The sequence below is a fragment of the Anomalospiza imberbis genome, chromosome 11 (assembly GCF_031753505.1).
Source record: "Anomalospiza imberbis isolate Cuckoo-Finch-1a 21T00152 chromosome 11, ASM3175350v1, whole genome shotgun sequence".
Taxonomy (NCBI): Eukaryota; Metazoa; Chordata; class Aves; order Passeriformes; family Viduidae; genus Anomalospiza; species Anomalospiza imberbis.
The window spans coordinates 22,313,912-22,335,212 of NC_089691.1; the positions used below are offsets into that span (position 1 = coordinate 22,313,912).

Genomic DNA, 21,301 nt, shown 5'->3' on the forward strand with positions numbered 1-21,301 from the left:
AGGAGGTGACCCCAGGTGACCCAGGGTGACCCAGGAGGTGTGCCCCAGGGGGTGACACAGGGGATGACCCAGGGGGTGACCCTGGGGTGACCCCACAGTGACCAAGGGGTGACCCAGGGGGTGCTCCCAGCCCAGGGCTCTCTCTGGCCCCGGTGTCACCCGCTGCACTTGGGGCTGGCCCTGTGACCTGTGGGGCCACCTGAGCTCCCCCAGCCCTTTGTGCCTGGGCCACAAGCCATGGGCTGCCCACAGCGGTCACAGCCATCCCCTGGGGTGGAACCAGAGGCCCGACACTTTCTATTTTTAATGTTTTCATGGTTTTTGATAAATCAGGTAAATAATGTGGGTCACTGAGGGTCCACTCTTGGAGGCTGATCACAAACAATATTTTATTCTCCTTGAATTTTGGCTCATTTTTATTTTCTGTGTTTGATTTGCTCTTTCAGTGCTTTTCAACTTCTTATGTTCTATATAAGGAAACCTATATTAACTTGCAGTTTACAGTTCTTTTAGCAAAAAATATTAATATTTTATCAAGCAAATCCTTCTTTATGTAAACTGCACATCCTGATCCATTAAAATTTAAAGCAAAATTAATGGAGTTTGATTCGTATTCCTGTTGTTGTGTTAAATGTTTCCATAAAAAGACCTCTTTCCTCACCCCTCGTAGCCTCATGGCCACAGGGTCATTTCAGTAGTTGAGATTCACTCACTAACTTCCCTTCTAATCACTCAAGTGTCCCAGTTTCTCACACAAATATATATCTAAGATAGTCCCCTTTGTATTATTGGATTATTTCTTACAATAATAAAGACAATTGTGGAGTCTAGAGAAGTCAAGGATTCCTGGAAATAACCAAAATAAATTCCATTAAATGCATCCCAGGGAAAACTACCAGAGGATGCGATTTGTCTGCAGTCATTATTGTGGCAATAGCTCTTCAGGGGATGTTTCCCCAGTTCTTATTTCTCAAATACAGTACAGGAGGGGAAGGCCAAGGGTGTTTGGTGCACGTGCTGGTTTGGGGTTGGCAGCTCTGCCGTGCTGCTTTGTTTCCCAAGAGCTTTGGCACTCTGGGCAGTCTCAGTGACCCCTGTGTGTCTGCATTCCCCTGGGAACGGGAAAAGCTCTTCTCCCAGCCCCACAGGTAAGGACACTGCAGGTCCCAGAGGCAGGAGGGAAGTAGCTGCAGGAGACCAGCTAGGTGAGTAAATATTTTCTTCTTTGTCATCGTCCTCATTCCAAGGAGGAGCAGAAATGTTTTACTGCTGGACTCCTCTGGCAGGGCTGCTGCTGTGCAGTCTCTTGTGGGTGCCTTCAACAAAGGTCATCTTCCCATTCATGGTACTTTTTGGTGTGTGGTGGGCACAGGCTGGAATAATCTGGAGAGCTGAACCAGACTTTTTCATGCTAGATTGCAGAGTAACTTCTGTTGCAGTGTTCTCTCTCTTGCTTGTGTTAGCAGACAGACTGAGGAGAGCTTTAGCAGCTTCCTTGGGACTCCTCAAATCTGCTCTGTTTTCTTCTTGTTGATAAACCTGGCTTTGTGAATACACCTGTCTGTATCTCAGGCCACATAACAAAACATTTGACGACTTTTCACTGCAGCAAATCTTGGGACATAACAATTTATGTGAGGGCAGTGCAATCACCCCGTTTTCTTTTGCCTGCTTGGCAGCCACCAGCCGAGCAGAGCTTAGCCCAGCACCCCGTGCACAGTTTAGTGACAGTTTTGGCTGTGTTTCAGGTGTCTGTGCAAGGATAAAATGAGCAGATGTCTGATTCTAAGGGGCCTGGCCAGTGTTCCATGCAAAGCCATTGCAGTGCTTTGTTCTCCCTGCAGCAAGGGTGTGAAGCTGAGCTGCTCACCCACCTCCCACGGGGGCCAGGGAAGGCCAGGTGCCACCCCTGTCCTTGGTGAGGACTGTGCCAAGCTCTGCCAGCCCCTCCTGGCCCCTGGCAGATTTGGGGTGCAGTGTTTGCCATTCACATCCTCCTGCCCTGGATTTGAGGCTCAGAACTTGGCTGGCTGCAGCCCTGCAGGGGCACGGCTCCGTGGCCCCCCATGCCGGGGGAAAGCAGATCCAGCTGATGCAGTTAGGGCAGAGATCCTCTGGCCACAGGGAGAGCTGTGCTTTAACCAGGCTGGGGCTCTGGGAGCCTGCACCCCGTGCCACAGGGCAGCTCCAGCCTCAGCAGAGCTGCCCTGGAGCTTTGATGTGCTTCAAATCCAGAGGTGCTGCTGCTGAGGAGCCGGTCTGCCCTGGGGAGGATGAGGACTGTTGTGTAGCAGCTGGGTTTTGGCTGCTTTGCTTTTGCAGTGGCTCGTTTCAGTTTGCTGTTAGGCTGGGCTTTCCTTTGTATCTGAGGCTCGTGTGGTTCCAGCAGCAGGAAATGGTGAAGATGGCTGAGGGCAGCGTGGCCAGGAGACAGGTCCTGCCTCCACGTGGAGGTCCTGGTGCCTCTCTGTGGATCCCAGACAAGGAATGAACCCCTCCGTGTCCTGCTCTGCCCCCAGCCCAGCTCGGGAGGTGTCCTTGCTGTGTGTGCTGGCTGTAGGGCAGCCTTTGGGGCTGCTGGACAAGGGGCACTGGAGGAATGTGAGGAGCTGCCTGAGCAGCTCCCATACGTGGCTGGCTCCTAAAAATGCAGCTTCTCATGCTTGGAGGTGCCTGACACAAACACAACCACATCTCTCCTGGAGGAACTGATGTGCCTGAAGGAGGAAGAAATGGATGGCTCCTCGAGGAAGCACAGGTTCTCCTGGGAAATTTGGTGATATTGCTTCTCTTTCTCCAGGTGCAGTTAACTCAGCAGGTCCCAGGTTTATTATGTTTTCCCACCCCCTGTGCAAGTATCCCAGAACTGTCAAAATCAATAGGTAAAGGAAACATTCCCTGTGAAATTGCTGAACCTGCTTTTTCCAGGCGTTGGCCTCATGCTGAGGCTGCAGAGACCCGCCCAGGCTCCTGCCCGTGGGCACGAGCTGCTCCTGCCATCAGCAGCACTGGGGTGCTGGGATCCTGCCTGATGGGCTGGAGGTGCTGCCTGGACACCACAAGCTCTCCCTGGGAGGGCTCCTGGCCCAGTCCCATGTGGGAGCACCCAGGTGAGCTGTGGGGTCACCTCAGCCCTCCCTCCACAGCTCCACACGGGCAGGGCGCTGCCCTCGTCCTTCACCCCCAGCTCGGGGCACCGAGCTGCTTCTGTGAGACCTGCTTCTTTGCCACTGGGGAGGGAGATCTTCCTGCAGCAAGCTGATGCGGGGCTGTTTTTCAGTCTGATTGTCTAATTAATGCTGTAATAAGGCCATTAGTGTCTGCACTGGGTGCATCGTGTCGTGTCTTAATTGCAGCAGCATCTCCACCTTGTCATGCGCTCTCTGCCAGCTCGGAGTTCTGGCTCATAACGGGGCACTGGGGCCGTGCAGCACATGTTCAGCATGGCTGCAGGAGGTGAATCCTTGGCTGGGGATGGCAAACACCTTGTCCTGTCCCTTATTACACTGTGGAGATTTCAGGCAGCCCATGCTCGAGACGTGCCTCCCTTCCAGAGCATCGTGCAGGGCCGACTGTGAGCTCCAGATAAAACGGAGCCATTCCTCTCATTAACTGGTTTGCAAGCAGAAACAAATACATATTAGAGATGCCTAAAGACACTGCATGCAGGGATACAGGAGCAGACCTGCCTTGTCTCCAGGGTGTGCCCTGGGAGTGCAGATGGCTCAGGGCTGTGGAGCAGAGCGGGCTTTGGGACAGGGCTGTGGTTCCACGGAGCCCTCACAGGCCCCCACAGGGCTGCTGCCAGTGCCTCCCCTTTTACTGCTGTCCCCCAGCAGTCAGGGGTCTGTGGCTGCAGCCCTGCCAGAGGAGTGCTTGGGAGATGAATGGTGTTGATAACATCAGTGCGGTTCCATGGACACAGCTGTTCATGGACCCCGCTCCCCTCATCAACCCCCGAGGAAGGATGTGGCGTGGCTCCTGCATAATTCCCTGCTCCCTGGGCAAGGAGCTGGCAACTGCTCTTTGCCTTGGGGAGCAGAGTGTGAAATACAGTCTTGCTTGGAAGCAGTAAGATCCCTGGAGCTCAGGGTTTGGGGACTGGGGTGAGCTGGGGGTCAGTGCTGCCCCTGGAGCAGGGGGAGCCTTTGCTGGCAGGACAGCAGCAGGGACAGGGACAAGGACAGGGACACCACTGTCACGGACAGGATGGAACTTCCAGCCTGCAGTCCTTTTTTCCCCACAAACAGAAGTACATTGAGTGACTCTGTAATCCTCTGTGCAATTTATGTGGAACCTGCTCACTTCAACACCTCCTGAATGTTTGGGCTCAGACTAATCAATTTACATGTCATAAACATCTCTGTTAGGGAATTTGGAAATAAATGTTATGAATAGAGAGTTGGTGAAGAGAGTAATTATCTGTCTAACCTGCTGGCAAGAGATCTGGCTGTACCTGCCTTTTTTTGATAAAATATTTGAACTGGAATTGGATCCAAGCACCTCTTCAGTGATGTTTGTTGCTCAGGAATATTCTGCCAACAGATGGTATTTTTCTCAAATAACATGTTCCAATTGATTTCTGTTCATTGTTTTCTTGGGTTTGTTGCTGGGTTTTGGGCTTTTCCTTTGGAGCAGAATGTGTTCAAAGTAGCTGGCATTTCTGAGTTTGGCACTGTTAGGGACACTCTGCATCTCCTGCTGCCCGGTCCTGTCCCTGCAGATGTCACATCAGTCACTGGGTGGCACGTGGTGACAGTCCCACTCACAGGGTGGGCTGTCTGGAGTTATGGGGATTGTTTCCCAGCACTAATGCTGCTCAGTGCAGAGCAGAGTCCTTGCAGAAGGATCTGCAGCCTGTGTGCACAGCTGCTGGCCATGGCTGAGCCCAGGGTTAGCCCATCAGGCTGTGGCCCAGGGAGGAACTGAGAGCTAACTCCATCCTGGGTTCCTGAAGCTGCTCCCAGTGCCACGGTGTGGCCACCGTGCCCAGTGTGGCAGCAGCCCTGGTGTGTGCTGCAGTAATGGATGTTGTTTATTTTGTTCCCTCATTAAGTTCTGCAATCTCTCATTGCTCATGTCAGCCGTGACCGGCACAAACACCTTTAATTATCTTAACTTGTAGAATTAACTCACAGCCAAGTGGAAGGGAATTTTTCAAACCACTGGCCCGCTGAATGGCCATATGCTGGTTGCTGCCTGCCCCAGGAGGGATGGAGCAGGCAGTGGGCTGAAACCACACAGGTCCTGCACAAGCTGTGACTGCAGCTGGACTGGGGGGTGCCTTGGGATGAGACTGGGGGCTGTGGGACTGCAGATGGCTTCGGTGCATTTGGCTGCTGGAAGGGGATTTATCAGAAAAGGGCACAGGCTCAGAACACCTGATGGGAACCACCTGGGCCAGGCAGGGCGGCTGCTGGGCCACAGGAAGGGGCTGCAGCTCTCACAGCCAGGGCACGCTGTCCTTGCAGGTTTGTGCTGCACCACGGCAGTGGTTAAATCTTGCCCCTCGCTCTGCAGAGCAGCTCAGGCTCGGAACTGAAGAGGTGAAATGTCATTTCCTCTGTGTGATTGACCGGGGCAGGCGAGGAAGCTCAGCTCCATCAGCTCTGGCAAGGCACAGCACAGCTGGGATCCTGCTGCAGGTCTGGGAATGTCACAGGGGAAAGAGCTGTGGGGATGTAAACACTGAGGGAAAGCAGGCTGAGGGAGGCTGAGATGGATTACACATGTGCTAAAACAGGCGAAAACTGGACTGTAAGGGGCTCATAAAAGCTACAATGGCAAAAAAAAAGAAAAAAAGATGCAGCAGAAGACTTGAGGTTTTGCTTTGTCTTGTGTTGTTCCCTTCCATGCCCACGGGCAGACACACTCTGAGAATGAGTTATGTAAGAAATGGGAGTTAAAAAATAAATCACCTGGTCTTCAGAAGAGGTGCTGGTTCTGTGCCTACACATCCTCTGTAAAGCCTTTCTGCGAGGCTAATGTGGTTTTGTCAGCAAATATATTCAAGAGCAAATGCTTTGCTGGGATATTTTATGGCTAATGAACATGTTTGGTTGCTTTTGGCAGGAGTAACAACGTCAGTTTGTGTGTTATTGAGGGTGCAATATTCTTTATTTAATATGTGAAAGCGGGAGGAGGCTCTTCAGTGACAGATGTGCTTTGTTGTGTTTGGAGAAGTTCACCCAGCTGTGGAGAGCAGAGCACTTCAGCTGTGCACAGAGCAGTGCTGCTGGCACAGGACTCCGCTCCCAGGGGGAACGTGGGTCCAGCACCCTCAGCAGCACGGGGCACTGGGCATTTCAGTGCCACCCAGCTAACCCAGCAGGGAGCTCAGGCTCCCAGCCAGACCCACTGGGTTCTTCAGCTGAGTTCTGCCCAATATTTCCATCCCTCTTCCCCCTCGTTCCACCCCAGCAGGGCCCCCAGAGCTCCTGCCCAGGAGCATCCCTGTGGCACCTCTGTAACCTCTGGTGCAGGCTGCTCCCTCTGGGGCTCATCTCCAGGGGCGTGGAGGTGGCAGCAAATGGTTTATGTCTGTGTCTGTCCTTGCCCTGGCAGGGAGATTGGGTGGAGAATATCCTCTGTTTGTCCGTGCCCTCCCCACTGAAGGGGCCTGGGCACGTGTGTCACAGGCACATTCTAATCTCTCAGGACTTTTCATAGAGGAGCACAGAGGGAAGAAAGAGAAAACAATTTCTATTTCTGCTCCTTGTTTTCCCATGTGGAATGTGTTTGGAGAATTGTTTCCCTGGGGTGATTGCTTGGTTGGGTTCTGGTGAGGATTGTTTGATCAGATGGCCAATCCAACCCACCTGTGGCTGGGCTCTCAGAGAGGGGTACGAGTTGTGAGGAGTTAGACATGGTAGGTAGAACAAGTAGGTTTGTAGTGTTAGTATCTCCTTTAAATGGTATATTAATGTGTTATAGCATAGTTATAATAAAGAAATCATTCATCCTCTGAGCTGGAGTCACACAGCAGCATTTCTCCCCACCGGGTTCTCCTGCATTTACAATACACGTGTGGGCAGTGCTGTGGGCAAGGATGAGGCTCTGCAGCAGAGGAGAGTCCAAGGACTATCAGCAAAATAATGTTTGGCTTTGTGCCTCTGGATCACAGACACTTGTGCCTTTTCCCTGGCAAGATGGGAGTGAGTTCTGTCTGGGAGGAGTGGTCAGCAGCGTGGGGTTTGTGTCTGGAGAGGCCAGGGCACCTGAGGCACCTGTGCTGTTCCTCTCTTTGGGGTCTCCTTTCTCACCTCTTCTTGTTTGTCTGCTGTGGGAGGAGGTGTCTGCTGAATATCCCTGTCCCAGGGAGTGGTGAGGGCCTGGCACTCCTGCCAGACCTGGGGCAGTCAGCAGGATTGCAGCTTTGGGACTTCACCTGCCCCAGGTTTTAGGGGCAGATCAGGGGCTGGCACCTGCCAGTGGTGCCAAGAGTCTGGTGACAATTAACAGCAGCCAAAACTGGCTGCTTTGTCTCCATTTGTGTTGATCAAATTTGCAACTCCTTTAATACACTGCATGAACAGCTCTGGGAACTCTTGGCTCAGAGCTGCTTCTGTAGATCCCAAACATGACCCAGCTGTGTTTTGCAAAATGAAATTTTGGTCCCATCCCGACGCCAGTGCGGAGGGTGGTAGAGCAGATATGATGACAGATGTGTCATATTGTGCCTGTTTGCTTTAGGGAGGAGAGAGAAATCCCACAAAGGGTGATTGAAAGCTCTGCTCACATCAGGCCCGTGTGAGCAGCCCTCGGAGTTTCCAGCATTTAAGCAAAGCGTAGAGGTTCCTGACAGGCCACATGTATTGAGTGAGTCAGAAATACTCACTACTGAAATGCCCTTGAGTACTGATTTCTGAAGGAAACGCCGTGGCTGGCGCAGGACTGGAATGTCAGATGTGTAACGTGGGATTTCGTGTGTCCCCAGCTAATTGTTCACATGATGGACAATAATGGCCCCGAATAAACAGCTGCAAAGGGTCTTCAGTCTGCTCTGAAACAACTTGAGAGGCAGCCTTTATTTGCTTTGTTTTCCTCTTTTATTTGGTTTTTCCTTCCACTAAACTGACAATGTACATTTTGTGTGTATGCTGCTGGATGGTTCCCGTGGAGCATCCTTGTTTGCTGGCCAATCCCACCTTTACCTGCCAGGGGATCGGGGGCTGCCTGAACAGCAGCACCGAGCAGCTGCTTCCCCGTGCTAACGGGAATTTCAGGGATTGCATCCCGGTGTAGCAGTGCCTGTGTTTGACTGCCTGGGGAAGGGTTGTACAGGCTTCAGCTTCCCTTTGCAAGACCAGGTTTTGGCCTTTTCCAAAGGGGTGGGACAGGCTGGGAGCTCGTGGTGCCCCTCACCTGGGGTGAGTCCCACCTCCCCAGTGCAGGGCTTTTGCAGAGGGATTGCACCCCTGCGTGTGGGGAGAAAACTCCCTGCCCTGGGAGGCAGCTGCTGCCCTGGCAGTGTGCACTGCCACCAGCCATTCTTAATTTTCTGTGTGCATCTGCACTTCTTTTAGGGCCCGATTGACTGAGCATAACCTGAGCAGGATGATTTGATATTATTAGTATTATTAATATCACTGCAGCAACCTAATTAGGGCCTAAATGAGCTGGGTGCTGAATTTCCCTCAGAATTTTGTATTTCTTTCATCCTTCTCCCCTGCCCTGTGTTGTTCTGCCTTGCACACGAGATGTGATGAGGAAATCACTGTCCATTGATGCTGAGGCTTCGGGAGGGGAAAACCAGCACCAAATAATGTGACTGGCAATTGCTGGTCCTTGAATCAGCCGGGGAATTAGGAGGATAAATAAATGCCAGCGTTTCTGGGCTGGCAGGCACTTGGAGAGGAATGCTCTCCAAATTACACACACGAGCTGGGCTCCCTCTCGTCACTGCCCTTTCCAGACTGGGAGCTGTGTGTTGGGTTTGGCAGGAGCAGAACTTTTCCACAATCACAAATAACAGGAAAAAAAGAAGTTATTGGCTCGTAAGAGAGATAAACAAAAATAGCGGGCTAATCCTTTCCTCAAACCTTAGGTAAGGTCGACTCGTGGCTGTGCCATGAAAAACAGCTCTGAAAAGGAGTTTTCAGGAGAAAAAGCAGAATTCCTGGATCTGCCTCTAGATGGGCCATTGTCATCCAGGCTTGCTCTCGAGGGCTTAGACTTTGAGCTGTGGGGCACTGTGAGCATGTCAGGAACAAGTGTTTGACTTCAGCTGCTGAACTGCTCTGCCCTGCTGCTGAGCTGGGGCTCCGGGCTCTGCTCGCTGGGCTGTCCTGTCCTGCCATCCTGCCCAATAAAAACCTGCTGCGCTGCCCCTGCATCCCTGGCAGTGCCAAGGCCAGGCTGGACACTGGGGCTGGAGCAGCCTGGGACAGTGGGAGGTGTCCCTGCCCTGGCAGGGGTGGCTCTGGGTGGGATTTGATGTCCAGACCAGTTTGGGATTCCATGATAATTCAGATTTTCCCTCATTCTGAGCCACTTCAGGATAAAAAGTTGCCTTGGATTAGCTCTGCTTTCAGAAGATAGTTTTGCCCTAACCGATCAATTTAAAGAGACAAGAGCTGTGTGTTATAAATGCACATTTGGAAGCACATGCTCTTTTCTTAATTAAAAAAATATTATGCAGGGGCTGCAGGATGAATACTGAAGATGCATGGTCCACCCCCTTCCATTAGCAAGAAGACAACACAAAGCTGTAGGCAGATATAAAAGCATTAAAATAATTAATTTTCCATTTTATTGTGTGTCAACAGAAATGTATAATAATAAGCACTTTTGCAAAAACTGTGGATTAAGCATTTTTCTCTACATCAGTGGTGTGCTGGAAATGTCCTTGCTTTAATGTAGAACAAATGGCCCTTGGATCTCATTAAAGATGGTGCTCTGAGTGCTCAGGGAACTCTCAGTGCTGCTGGGGCACAGCAGGTGGGGCTGCTGAAAAAGGTGACAAATACTAAAGGAAAGACAAAGGAAGAGTAGAAATGAAAGGGAAATAAAGGAGGGTTGAGAACTGCTTCCTGAGGGAGCACCAAAGAGGAGCTGCAGCGTGGGAGCAAAGTGGTGGCACCAGTTGGACGTCCCCAACCATAATTAATTGAATGTGTTAAATAGGATGTGCCAGGGACTGCTGAGGGGCACCTCCAGTGCTGGCTCCAGTCCTGGCTTCTCCTGCCAGGGAAACCTCGAGCGGCTGCAGCTGTCTGGAGCTGGGAAGGGCGGGCTGGAGGGTCAGGGCTGTGAGCAGTGCCCAGTGCCCAGGGTGGTGTGGGCAGTGCCCAGTGCCCAGGGTGGTGTGGGCAGTGCCCAGGGTGGTGTGAGCAGTGCCCAGTGCCCAGGGTGGTGTGGGCAGTGCCCAGGGTGGTGTGGGCAGTGCCCAGTGCCCAGGGTGGTGTGAGCAGTGCCCAGGGTGGTGTGAGCAGTGCCCAGTGCCCAGGGTGGTGTGAGCAGTGCCCAGGGTGGTGTGAGCAGTGCCCAGTGCCCAGGGTGGTGTGGGCAGTGAGCAGTGCCCAGGGTGGTGTGAGCAGTGCCCAGTGCCCAGGGTGGTGTGGGCAGTGCCCAGTGCCCAGGGTGATGTGAGCAGTGCCCAGTGCCCAGGGTGGTGTGAGCAGTGCCCAGTGCCCAGGGTGGTGTGGGCAGTGCCCAGTGCCCAGGGTGGTGTGGGCAGTGCCCAGGGTGGTGTGAGCAGTGCCCAGTGCCCAGGGTGGTGTGGGCAGTGCCCAGGGTGGTGTGGGCAGTGCCCAGTGCCCAGGGTGGTGTGAGCAGTGCCCAGGGTGGTGTGGGCAGTGCCCAGTGCCCAGGGTGGTGTGGGCAGTGCCCAGGATGGTGTGGGCAGTGCCCAGTGCCCAGGGTGGTGTGAGCAGTGCCCAGGGTGGTGTGGGCAGTGCCCAGGGTGGTGTGGGCAGTGCCCAGTGCCCAGGGTGATGTGAGCAGTGCCCAGGGTGGTGTGGGCAGTGCCCCGTGCCCAGGGTGGTGTGGGCAGTGCCCAGGGTGGTGTGGGCAGTGCCCAGTGCCCAGGGTGGTGTGAGCAGTGCCCAGTGCCCAGGGTGGTGTGGGCAGTGCCCAGGGTGGTGTGGGCAGTGCCCAGTGCCCAGGGTGGTGTGGGCAGTGAACGGTGCCCAGGGTGGTGTGAGCAGTGCCCCGTGCCCAGGGTGGTGTGGGCAGGGCTGGACCCCAGGGTCCACCCTCAGTGGGTCTGTGACTGCAGACCCTGCTCAGCTGAACCCTGGGGGGACGGGAGTGGGGCAGGAGGGGCACAGGAATGGGACAGGAGGGGGACAGGAATGGGACAGGAGTGGGGCAGGAGGGGGACAGGAGGGGCCTCTCCCCACTCTGCAGGGAGGGAAGGGCTGAGAGCGACATGAGATCTTCTCACTAGAGGAAAGCCCAGATGGAGGTGTAACCCCCTTCCCAGTGCAGCACTGGTGTCCCAGCCCCCAGGGCACTGGGGTGCAGCCTGGGGCGGGTCCGGCAGTGTTCCCGGGACCCCCAGGCTGTCCCTGTGCCCCTCACCCCCTGAGCTGTGGGAGCTGGCCCCATAAGGAGCAGCATTCCCACAGCAGTTCCTGCAGCTCTGGCAGCGGGGCTCCTGCCCACGCCCAGCTTCCAGGAGCTGGCACAGCACTGGTGAGAGCAGGAGCTGGGGCTGAGCAGTGCCAGGTGAGGCTGAGCCCGGGGGCCCTTTCCTCATCAGTCAGGACCTGAGTCAGCAGGTGGGAAGACGAGGCTCTGGCGTTAGGGGAATGTTGTCACCATCTTCTGCCATTTGGGGTTTGTGCTGCCTGTGAGAATTGCAGGCACGTTTTGGCTGGGAGCCTTTGAGACGTGCTGAGTCGCTGCCGTTTTCAAGTAGGAAGTTGTGATTTGGTTGTTCTCTGTGTTTTTAAGGACAAGACTCAGTGGCTGCTATGCCAGGAGGGCAGAAAGCGGACAGGCAGCAGCAGGAGAAACCGGGACAAAATATATGTGAGGACATTTAACTTCTGTTCATGCACATTGGAGGGATTTCAGATTATTCACAGCAGAGCAGGAAGATTCTGAGAGGTTTTGCTTTTCCTCTGAAGTATTTTTCTGTGGAAGTGTCCTCAGAACCCCAAACCACTTGCCAGCCCGAGAGGCCTCGTGTGGGGTCAGGAGGCAGCACGGGGCCGGAGCTCCAGCAGCAGTGGAGGTTCCTCTGGGGTCCCACTGCAAGGGGAGAGGAAAAGCAGCTGCCAGGGGCAGGGCTGGGCTGCAGAGCTCAGGGCTGGCTCGGGATGTTCTGGGGGCAGTGGGGGGACAGCAGAGACGCTCTGGTGACAGCTGTGGATCCAGGAGAGGCACTGTGATCCCAGGGCTGGGAGCTGCTGGGTGCTGCTGCCCACCCCTGCCCACCCCTGCCCTGCCCTGCCCGTGGGTAGGAACCTGCCGGGAGGCAGCTGGGTCTGACTTGGGTCTAAAACAAGAAAACAGAGAGGAAATTGAGAGGTAGGAGAGAGCCCTGCCTCATTCTGGGGTGCCTGGGTGTCAGAGCAATGCTGAGGGTGCCCGGGCAACAGGGTGGCTCTGAGAGGAGCAGGGAGCACACAGGGGCTGGACTGGGACCGTGGTGTTGGTCCCATGGAGAGCATGGCATGGCACAGCATGGCACGGCACGGCATGGCACGGCATGACGTGGCATGGCACGGCACGGCATGGCACGGCATGACGTGGCACGGCATGGCATGGCACGGCATGGCACAGCATGGCATGGCATGGCACGGCATGGCATGGCATGGCATGGCATGGCACGGCACGGCATGGCATGGCACAGCACAGCACGGCATGGCATGGCACGGCATGACGTGGCATGGGGCACTGTCAGTTCCCACAGCAGGGACACGGCTGGAGCTCCGTTCCCAGAGCTCATGTGCTGCTGCAGCCGGAGCACTCCTTCTGTTTCAGGAGGGGGGTTGGAGTCCCTGGGAGTTCTGTGATGTCCTGCAGAGCTGTTAAGGCTGCTCTGCTCCGTGCGGGATTTCTTTGGCACAAGGCAGAACTGGTGGGGTTTTGCCTCCAGCCCTTGCAGGCTTGCCCAGCCCTCCCTGCAGGCAGGGAAATGAAGAGGAGCTCCAGTGTGAGCTGAGGCACCATGTCTGGGCCAGGCATGGATCAGCTCTGCATCCTCTCTGCCACTCTGGCTTATCACCACTGTTATCTCTTGAAGGGATTTCAGTTGATATTTTGCAGAAGACTCTGCTGAGGATGTGTTATTGACATATTCTTAGCTTAAAACCATTATCATGGTAAATCCCTGGATTTAAAAACTAATTACAAGACATTAATAGCTGAGCCTGAAGAGCTAAGTCATGCAAATATTGCTGTCTGCAAAGTGGAATATACACAAATGTTTGAAGTGCTGAGTTAGGAGCTGCAGTCTGGAGGTGGCAATAAATCTGAGCCCAGTCCTCGCCGCTGGGTTCTGTGTCCGTGTAATTAATGGCGCCATCATTATGGAAGTGGTATCAGGGAACGTGGCTATTTTCTTCCCTGAGTAGGTTAATTACCATTAATGTAATTATTTTTGTACTGATTTTTGTTTTAATCAAACATTGCACGGAACAATTAAGTTCAGAACAAATGGCTTATTATGGAAATGTTTGTGGCAGAGGGAAGCAAAGCAGCAATGTTTGAATTATACACAGATACTGAGTTACTTTATTCATTAAAATGAACAATTACATTAGGCCTTATGAGACAGACTAAGCATTTCTTGTTAATGTTTGTTCTGTAGTGAACATAATGAGAATATACATTGTGAGCGGATCCAATCCCTCTTGCTGGAGGCGTTCAGGAGCTGGGGGATGTGTGGGAGCAGGGAGAACATCCTTCCCAAATCTGCCAGAGCTGCAGGCAGGGGGGCTCCTCGTGTCCCTGGCACTGGCTTGGCCAAGGGTGGAGTTCAAGGTGTGACACTGCTGTCCCACTTTGGGTGCCATGTCTGGCTGCCTCTGGCAGTGCTGTTGGTTTGGGAAGAATAAATTCCCTTATCCTTGGACTGAAATGGAAAGTTCTACACTAAAACCCCCAGTTTCTCTGTTAGTTGCAAGAGCACTTTCTCACAATGTATGAATTTTTTTGCTGCCTCCTTTGCAGAGTGTGCTAGGCATTTTCAGCTAATCCTTGGAGGTATCTAAAAGATGTGTAGATGTGGGACAAATTTCCTTTCAAACAGGTGCTTTTCTGAGTGGGGAAAGTGTCTGTAGCTTGACTCAGGTTCTCACCCCCTGCTGCTGGTGTTGGTGCCCAGCATGCCCTCACAGGCACTTTGCATCCTGAATTTTCTCCAGAAACAGCAGAAATCTGTCCTAGGCCAGTGCTAGAGCTGTTGTGGCCAGCAGGCCAGGAAAAGGACTTTTCCTCAATTCTGCCTGATCTTCTCTTTATCTCCTTCCACAGAGAATCTGTGCAGGGTGAAGTACCTTTGGGCTGTCCCAGGTACCAGCAGTGCCATGGAATATGGTTGAGAATATGGAAATCCATCCTTGTGTGGCCATGAGGGCAGCAGGGCTGTGATAGCACATTCATCAGTGTGTGGAAATGAAGATACTCCCGTGGAAAATGGGTGGAAATCATTCCACTGCTGCAGACCGGCTCAAGGTCCACGTGGTTGGGCTGATCTCACTTTGTGTTGGTGCCTGCTGCAAAAGGCCTCGGGGGTGGCTGTGGGTAATGATCAGGAGGGGAGGTGCAGGCTCTGGGCTGGGTGGGACGGCTCAGGTAAGCCACAGTTCCTTGTCTCACTCTGCCTTGGACAACGAACCCAGCAGGGACCAAGAGTCAAAGAAGCAGCAGTGTCACACAGCTGCTCTCCTAAGGAATGGCCATGGCATTTCCCCATGTTCTCCAGGTCAGCGGGGTCAGCCCTGGCTCCCCTCAGAGCCCCTCTCCTGCTGGCATCGCCCTGGGTGCAGCGAGGGACTCAGGGACACGTCGGGGTCGCTCGGCCCCTCCTCGTTCCCTCCTGGAACTCAGCTCCTCGCCAGCCCTGGGCCAGAGCAGAGATGGAGCTGGGCATGGAAGGGGATTTATGGATTTCCTGGCTCCTTGCACTGCCAGTGAGGCCAAAGCACCGTTCATCAGTGCAGTTTAATGAGTCTTTGTGTTTCCCTCTATCATCAGCACTCCTTTGCCGCCTGCAAGCTGCACACCTTCAGCTCAGCAGCGTGGGAGAAAGGAGTTTGTGGATTTTTCTCTGCCCCGGAACACTGAAGGTTAATCAAGTTTCCCAGGCAGTGGCAGACCTCTAGAATATCTGTTATTGAGGGATTATTTTTACAGCATTCACAGAAAAGACTCTTGGTCCTCCAGTGTGTGAGCTGAGTGTGACTTCAGGGTTTGGTGTTTTCACAAATATAAAATGAAGATGATACAGGATCTATTTTTATTTAAATTAGGAAAGTGCAACTTAATCCTTCAATTTAAGGCTTGCCCATCCAAGTCTTCCTGTCTATATGAATAATTAGGGCAGCTGATTCAAGAAACCTATCTGAGAATTTTGACTTGTAGGGAAAACTATGGAGCTTATCAGCATTTAAGAAAGAAACATAGCTGAAATTTTATTTTTAATAACACTCACATCTATCCCAGGGGATCAGGTTTTGTGTTTGGAAAAGACACACACACACAGAGCAGCTGCTGGAGCCACTGAGGGGCTGCTGGGCTGGCAACGGGTGCTGGGAATGCCAAGGCCTTCCCAGGCTTCCAGTCTGGACTGTTTCACTGGGGCTCCAGTGCTAAACCTTCCTTGTTCTTGGAAGCTGGTGAGTGGCTTTAGTCAGGCATAGTTTGAAATGATTTGTGAGTCCACAGAGCTTGGGAACCTTTGTCACATACCTTGGAGTTCAGGATTCTCCAGACTGCAGAGTAAGTGAGACTTTCCATATTGAATATAATCATTTATCATTTGCATTCCCAGAAGCACACGTGGTATTTCAAAAGCTGAATGTGCCTTTGAAATGAAATATCTAATTACTGCGTTGTTCAGTGATGACCATTTTCTCTGTCCTTCGTATTTCTCACGTGGCTTGTCTAGAAGACCTTCCCCCATTCTCACTGATCCCATGCCCTACAGAAAACACATTCCCACCTCATTTCAAATCTTCCCTGGTCAGTAGCAGTTCCAGGAAGGGAGATCTCTGTTCTGTCTTGGTAAGAAGCCCCGAGGTTTGTGGAAAGAAGCCTTGCAAATGTAAGTCCTGCCTCCCCTCAAGGTTTGCAATGTTCTTACTAATTCTCATGAAAAAAACAGCTTTTCACTCTGTGCTTTATCGGGTTTCTATGTCATTCCATCAGACTTAAGGAGAAATAGAAATAGAAACGGAGGCAGTGAGCGCAGTGAGGGACCTGAGCCCCACACAGAGGCACCAGGGTGTGGTTCCAGGACTCTGCCCCGTGGGAACTTCATCCTCTCGGGGTCTGTGTGTTGGGGCTCCCCCGAGTCCCCTCCCTTCCCAGCTCACGTCTGTGCCTGCCAGCCCTAACCCTGAGCCTGTCTGTGTCCCTGTCCCACAGATCGAGGAGATGCAGTGGGGAGGAGGGGTGCGTGCCGTGCCCCCCTCGGTGTGCAGCCAGCTCTAAACCAGCCCTAAGCCAGCCGTAAGCCAAGCCTAACCCTGAGCCTGTCTGTGTCCCTGTCCCACAGATCGAGGAGATGCAGTGGGGAGGAGGGGTGCGTGCCGTGCCCCCCTCGGTGTGCAGCCAGCTCTAAACCAGCCCTAAGCCAGCCGTAAGCCAAGCCTAACCCTGAGCCTGTCTGTGTCCCTGTCCCACAGATCGAGGAGATGCAGTGGGGAGGAGGGGTGCGTGCCGTGCCCCCCTCGGTGTGCAGCCAGCCGTGCCGGCCGGGCGAGAGGAAGAAGATGGTGAAGGGGATGCCGTGCTGCTGGCACTGCGAGCTGTGTGACGGCTACCAGTACCAGGCCGACGAGGTCACCTGCCTGCTGTGCTCCTACAACGAGCGGCCCAACGAGAACCGCACCGGCTGCCGCTCCATCCCCATCATCAAGCTGGAGTGGCACTCGCCCTGGGCCGTCATCCCCGTCTTCCTGGCCATGCTGGGCATCGTCGCCACCATCTTCGTCATGGCCACGTTCATCCGCTACAACGACACGCCGATCGTGCGGGCCTCGGGCCGCGAGCTCAGCTACGTGCTGCTGACCGGCATCTTCCTGTGCTACATCATCACCTTCCTGATGATCGCCAAGCCCGACGTGGCCGTGTGCTCCTTCCGCAGGATCTTCCTGGGGCTGGGCATGTGCATCAGCTACGCGGCCCTGCTGACCAAGACCAACCGCATCTACCGCATCTTCGAGCAGGGCAAGAAGTCGGTGACCGCGCCCCGGCTGATCAGCCCCACCTCGCAGCTGGCCATCACCTCCAGCCTGATCTCCGTCCAGCTGCTGGGGGTCTTTATTTGGTTTGCAGTTGACCCGCCCAACATCATCATAGATTATGATGAGCAGAAAACTATGAACCCCGACCAGGCCAGAGGAGTTCTCAAGTGTGACATTACGGATCTACAAATCATTTGTTCCTTGGGTTATAGCATTCTGCTCATGGTGACGTGCACTGTGTATGCCATCAAGACTCGGGGGGTCCCAGAGAATTTTAATGAAGCCAAACCCATTGGATTCACTATGTACACTACCTGTATAGTATGGCTTGCCTTCATTCCAATATTTTTTGGCACTGCCCAGTCAGCCGAAAAGGTAGGTGAGAGTGCACAGGTAGCCAGGATTCACCGTGCTTGTAACCACGTGCTGGTGGTCAGCTTTCCGTGGATTTCCAGCTGAGCTCTCCAGTCGGCTCGTTCCTGACTCACGGGCAATCTATGGCACTGTTTTCCTTCCCCGTTTAGCTCATGGGCCATTCATTTTAAAAAATGGCAAATGATCAATAGCAATCACGTTAGCCATTAGTTTTATTGTTGCATCTATTTCAATTGTTTCTTTACAGTAGGATAAGTGGGAATTAGCTGTCATATTATCCACAAGGAGGCATCTCCTAACTAAATCATTTCGAATGCAATATGTAAGCAAGAAAACTGTCAAAAAAATACTCAGGCGGGCTCCTGTGCCTCTGGACCTGAGGGCAGCGTGGAGTCTGATGAGTGCTCTGCTCACAGAACAGCCCCAGGACACATTTACACCACGGTGTAAAGGGCTGAGCCCAGTGGCTCCAGCTGGTGCTCCATGATGCAGATTCACTTTTACTTCTCTCTGGAGGAAAGCTGTCATTTCAGAGGGACTTGGCAAACACCACCAAGTCCAGTATTTAGAGAGCAGTGGCGATGCTGGGCTGTCCTGAACTGCTGTCAGTCTGTTTTACCCCTCCACCCCAGCCCAGCCTGGAGGAAGCTGCTGCCACATCCTTACCTGTGGTGTGCTCCTGGATCCAGGCGTCACTCACCTGCCTCAGATGCTCCCCCAGCCCTTGCATGGATGTGGCAGCATGCTGTTGTCCCCAGATCCTGAACCCGCGTTTCCTCGTGGGACCTTTGGCTTCTTGGTCCTTTTTCTCACCTGTGTTTTCATTTGACATTTGTTCTGGAGCACAGCCCCGGGCAGGCTCCTTGCCGTGGGTGGAATTACTGTGTGTGAGGGGTGAGCAGATTGCAGAGCCCAGCTGGAGCTGTCCCTTGGAGCAGGGCTCTCATGCCCAGGAGGCAGAGGCTGCACCGGGGCTGTGGATGCAGCTGCAGGGACACCCCGGGGCCCTGGGACAGCTCCTGCTGTGGCTCCAGGGCTCCTCCCTGCTCAGGGCTGCACAGAGCTTTGTTCTCTCCAGCTCAGGAGGGATGTGCAGGTGCTTTGGCCTCAGCTTTGGCCCTCAGGGGAGGAGGGGATCACCCCGGAGGGAGTGTGCTGGTGGGAGAGGGGATCACTCAGGATCAGAGGTAGGAACAGAGGCTATGGAGAGGTTTCCACAGATCCTCTCACCTCTGCACTGGGCTTTCCAGAGCCACTGCATCCCGGAGGGAATTCATTTCAGCTGGAAAGGAGAGCTCACAAGCTCACAAGCCAAGGCTCACAAACACTTCAAACGCCTCTGCTCTCCCTGTTGAGGGTGAGATAAGGGAGAGCAGCAGCAGCTGCAGGTGCAGCAGGGTCTGTTTCAGCTGCCTCTGACACGGGGAGTGCTGAGCAGCTCTGCAGCTCCTGCCTGGCCATGGGGCCTGCAGGGGACGGAGATGAAGTGCTTGGAATTGTTGTCTGCAGAGGTCTAACCGGGTGATAGTAAACCACAGACAGTCCAAAGGCTCTGCCAGCGCTCGGAGCTGTTCAGCAGCAAAAGCCTGAGGTTTCCACGTGCTCCTGGAGCTGAGTTAAACCTGGGCTCTGGGAGCCTTGTACAGCCCAGGCAGGACAGCAGAAGGGAGCACGATGAACTTGATCTCACCCAGAGCACAGAGGGTGGGACAGGGCAGGGCAAGCAGCCCTCAGTGTGCTGTGCCCCAGCCTGGGGACACCGGGGACACTGGGGACAGGGACAGCAGGGGCTGCTCTCTGCTGCTGGGGCTCCTCCCCATTCCTTGGGCTGGAAGCTGCTGAGTCCTGTCCAGCAAAGCCCCCGGTGAGACCCCTGTGCAGTGGCTGTGTGTGGAGGGCCCCAGGTGCTGTCCCTGTGTCCCTGTCTGTGTCCCCATGTCCCTGCAGGGCTGTGCAGCCCCTGGGCTGTGGGACCAGAGCTCGGTGCCCAGCCCCAGGTGCTGTCCCTGTGTCCCTGTCTGTGTCCCCATGTCCCTGCAGGGCTGTGCAGCCCCTGGGCTGTGGGACCAGAGCTCGGTGCCCAGCCCCAGGGGCTGTCCCTGTGTCTCTGTCTGTGTCCCCATGTCCCTGCAGGGCTGTGCAGCCCCTGGGCTGTGGGACCAGAGCTCGGTGCCCAGCCCCAGGTGCTGTCCCTGTGTCCCTGTCTGTGTCCCCATGTCCCTGCAGGGCTGTGCAGCCCCTGGGCTGTGGGACCAGAGCTCGGTGCCCAGCCCCAGGGGCTGTCCCTGTGTCCCTGTCTGTGTCCCCATGTCCCTGCAGGGCTGTGCAGCCCCTGGGCTGTGGGACCAGAGCTCGGTGCCCAGCCCCAGGTGCTGTCCCTGTGTCCCCATGTCCCTGCAGGGCTGTGCAGCCCCTGGGCTGTGGGACCAGAGCTCGGTGCCCAGCCCCAGGGGCTGTCCCTGTGCTCCTAGGGCTCTCCCCCTCCTGCCCTGCCCAGAGCTGTGCTGCAGGAGCCTTGCAGCTTTTCTTCCTTTCCTGGCACTCCTTTTGCGTGGGGGTGCAGGCATTGTGCTTTTTGGTGCTTGCCACTGATTTCCTGTCAGATATTTCCTCTGGAAAATATTGTGCTTTAGCTTAGCCACACACGTCTGTGCTGAAATGGAAATTGCACCTGCTGAAAAATCTCATGCAGCACGAGCTTTTAAACTGAGCAATGGGGTTATATATAACACTGTGGGTTTCAGTGGATGGATTTATTTTATTTTATCGATAAATACAAGTATAATGTTGTTAGGTAGAAGGCATATTGTAAACACCTGCCTTGTTCAGGGTAGAGAATAACACCGCCAACAAGAAAAAAACCAAAGGTTCACAAAAGGTGAATAATTCAAGCAGGAGCTGTTACAGCCGGTGGAGGGAGGCGGGCTGGTGTGAGGAAGGCCAGAAATCCGAGTTTCTCCGGGATGGAGATGAGCCATGAGGCACAGGGGAGGTGGCACGTGGTAAAAGCAGATTTCTGACCTTTTTACAGCTTGAGCCCACTCAACCCGTTTCTTTGTCCTCATCAGAAGCGGAGAGAACACGTGGCAGGTTGTGATTCCTGGGCCAGCTGTGGTTCCTGGGCTTTGTCCGGTGATGCAGCACGTGGACCCCACGGATGTGGGCTGTGCTGGTCCTTGCCACGGCGCAGCGCTCCCGGCGTTCCGTGGCTGGGGTTCAGAGCTCCCAGAGCCCCCAGAGCTGCTGCTCCCTGCCTGGGCACTCTGCAGCTCTGCGGGTTGTGTTGTGCTCTGTCGAGTACAGGTCCTGAAAGTGCTGTGTGAGCTTGGAGGAGCTCTGGGGCAGGGCTGGTGCTGCCTCTGCTCCTTCTTCAGTGTGCACTTGACAGCCACCATGGCTTTTAGCTGAAGGGGGGGAGCTTTAGCCTGGATATCTGGAAGGAATTCCACCCTGTGAGGGTGGGGAGGCACAGGGTGCCCACAGAGAAGCTGAATATTCCCCTGAAATCTCATTTTCTCTGGTTGTGTCATTGGGCTGATAGAGAGAGAGATGTCATCGTTATA

At 54.2% G+C, this 21,301-nt stretch overlaps 1 protein-coding gene across 3 annotated transcripts in view; it reads left to right on the forward strand.

Annotated features, from left to right (window-relative positions):
* The window catches only part of GRM7 (glutamate metabotropic receptor 7), a 217,072-nt gene that overhangs the window by 153,125 nt on the left and 42,646 nt on the right, over positions 1–21,301 (forward strand). For 2 of the 3 annotated variants that reach the window (XM_068202385.1, XM_068202386.1), the window contains exon 8: positions 16,803–17,738. The exons of the other annotated variant lie outside the window; for it this stretch is intronic. In XM_068202385.1, coding sequence (XP_068058486.1) covers positions 16,803–17,738 — 936 coding nt within the window. The remainder of the gene's footprint in view (positions 1–16,802; positions 17,739–21,301) is intronic. 3 annotated transcript variants of the gene reach the window in all.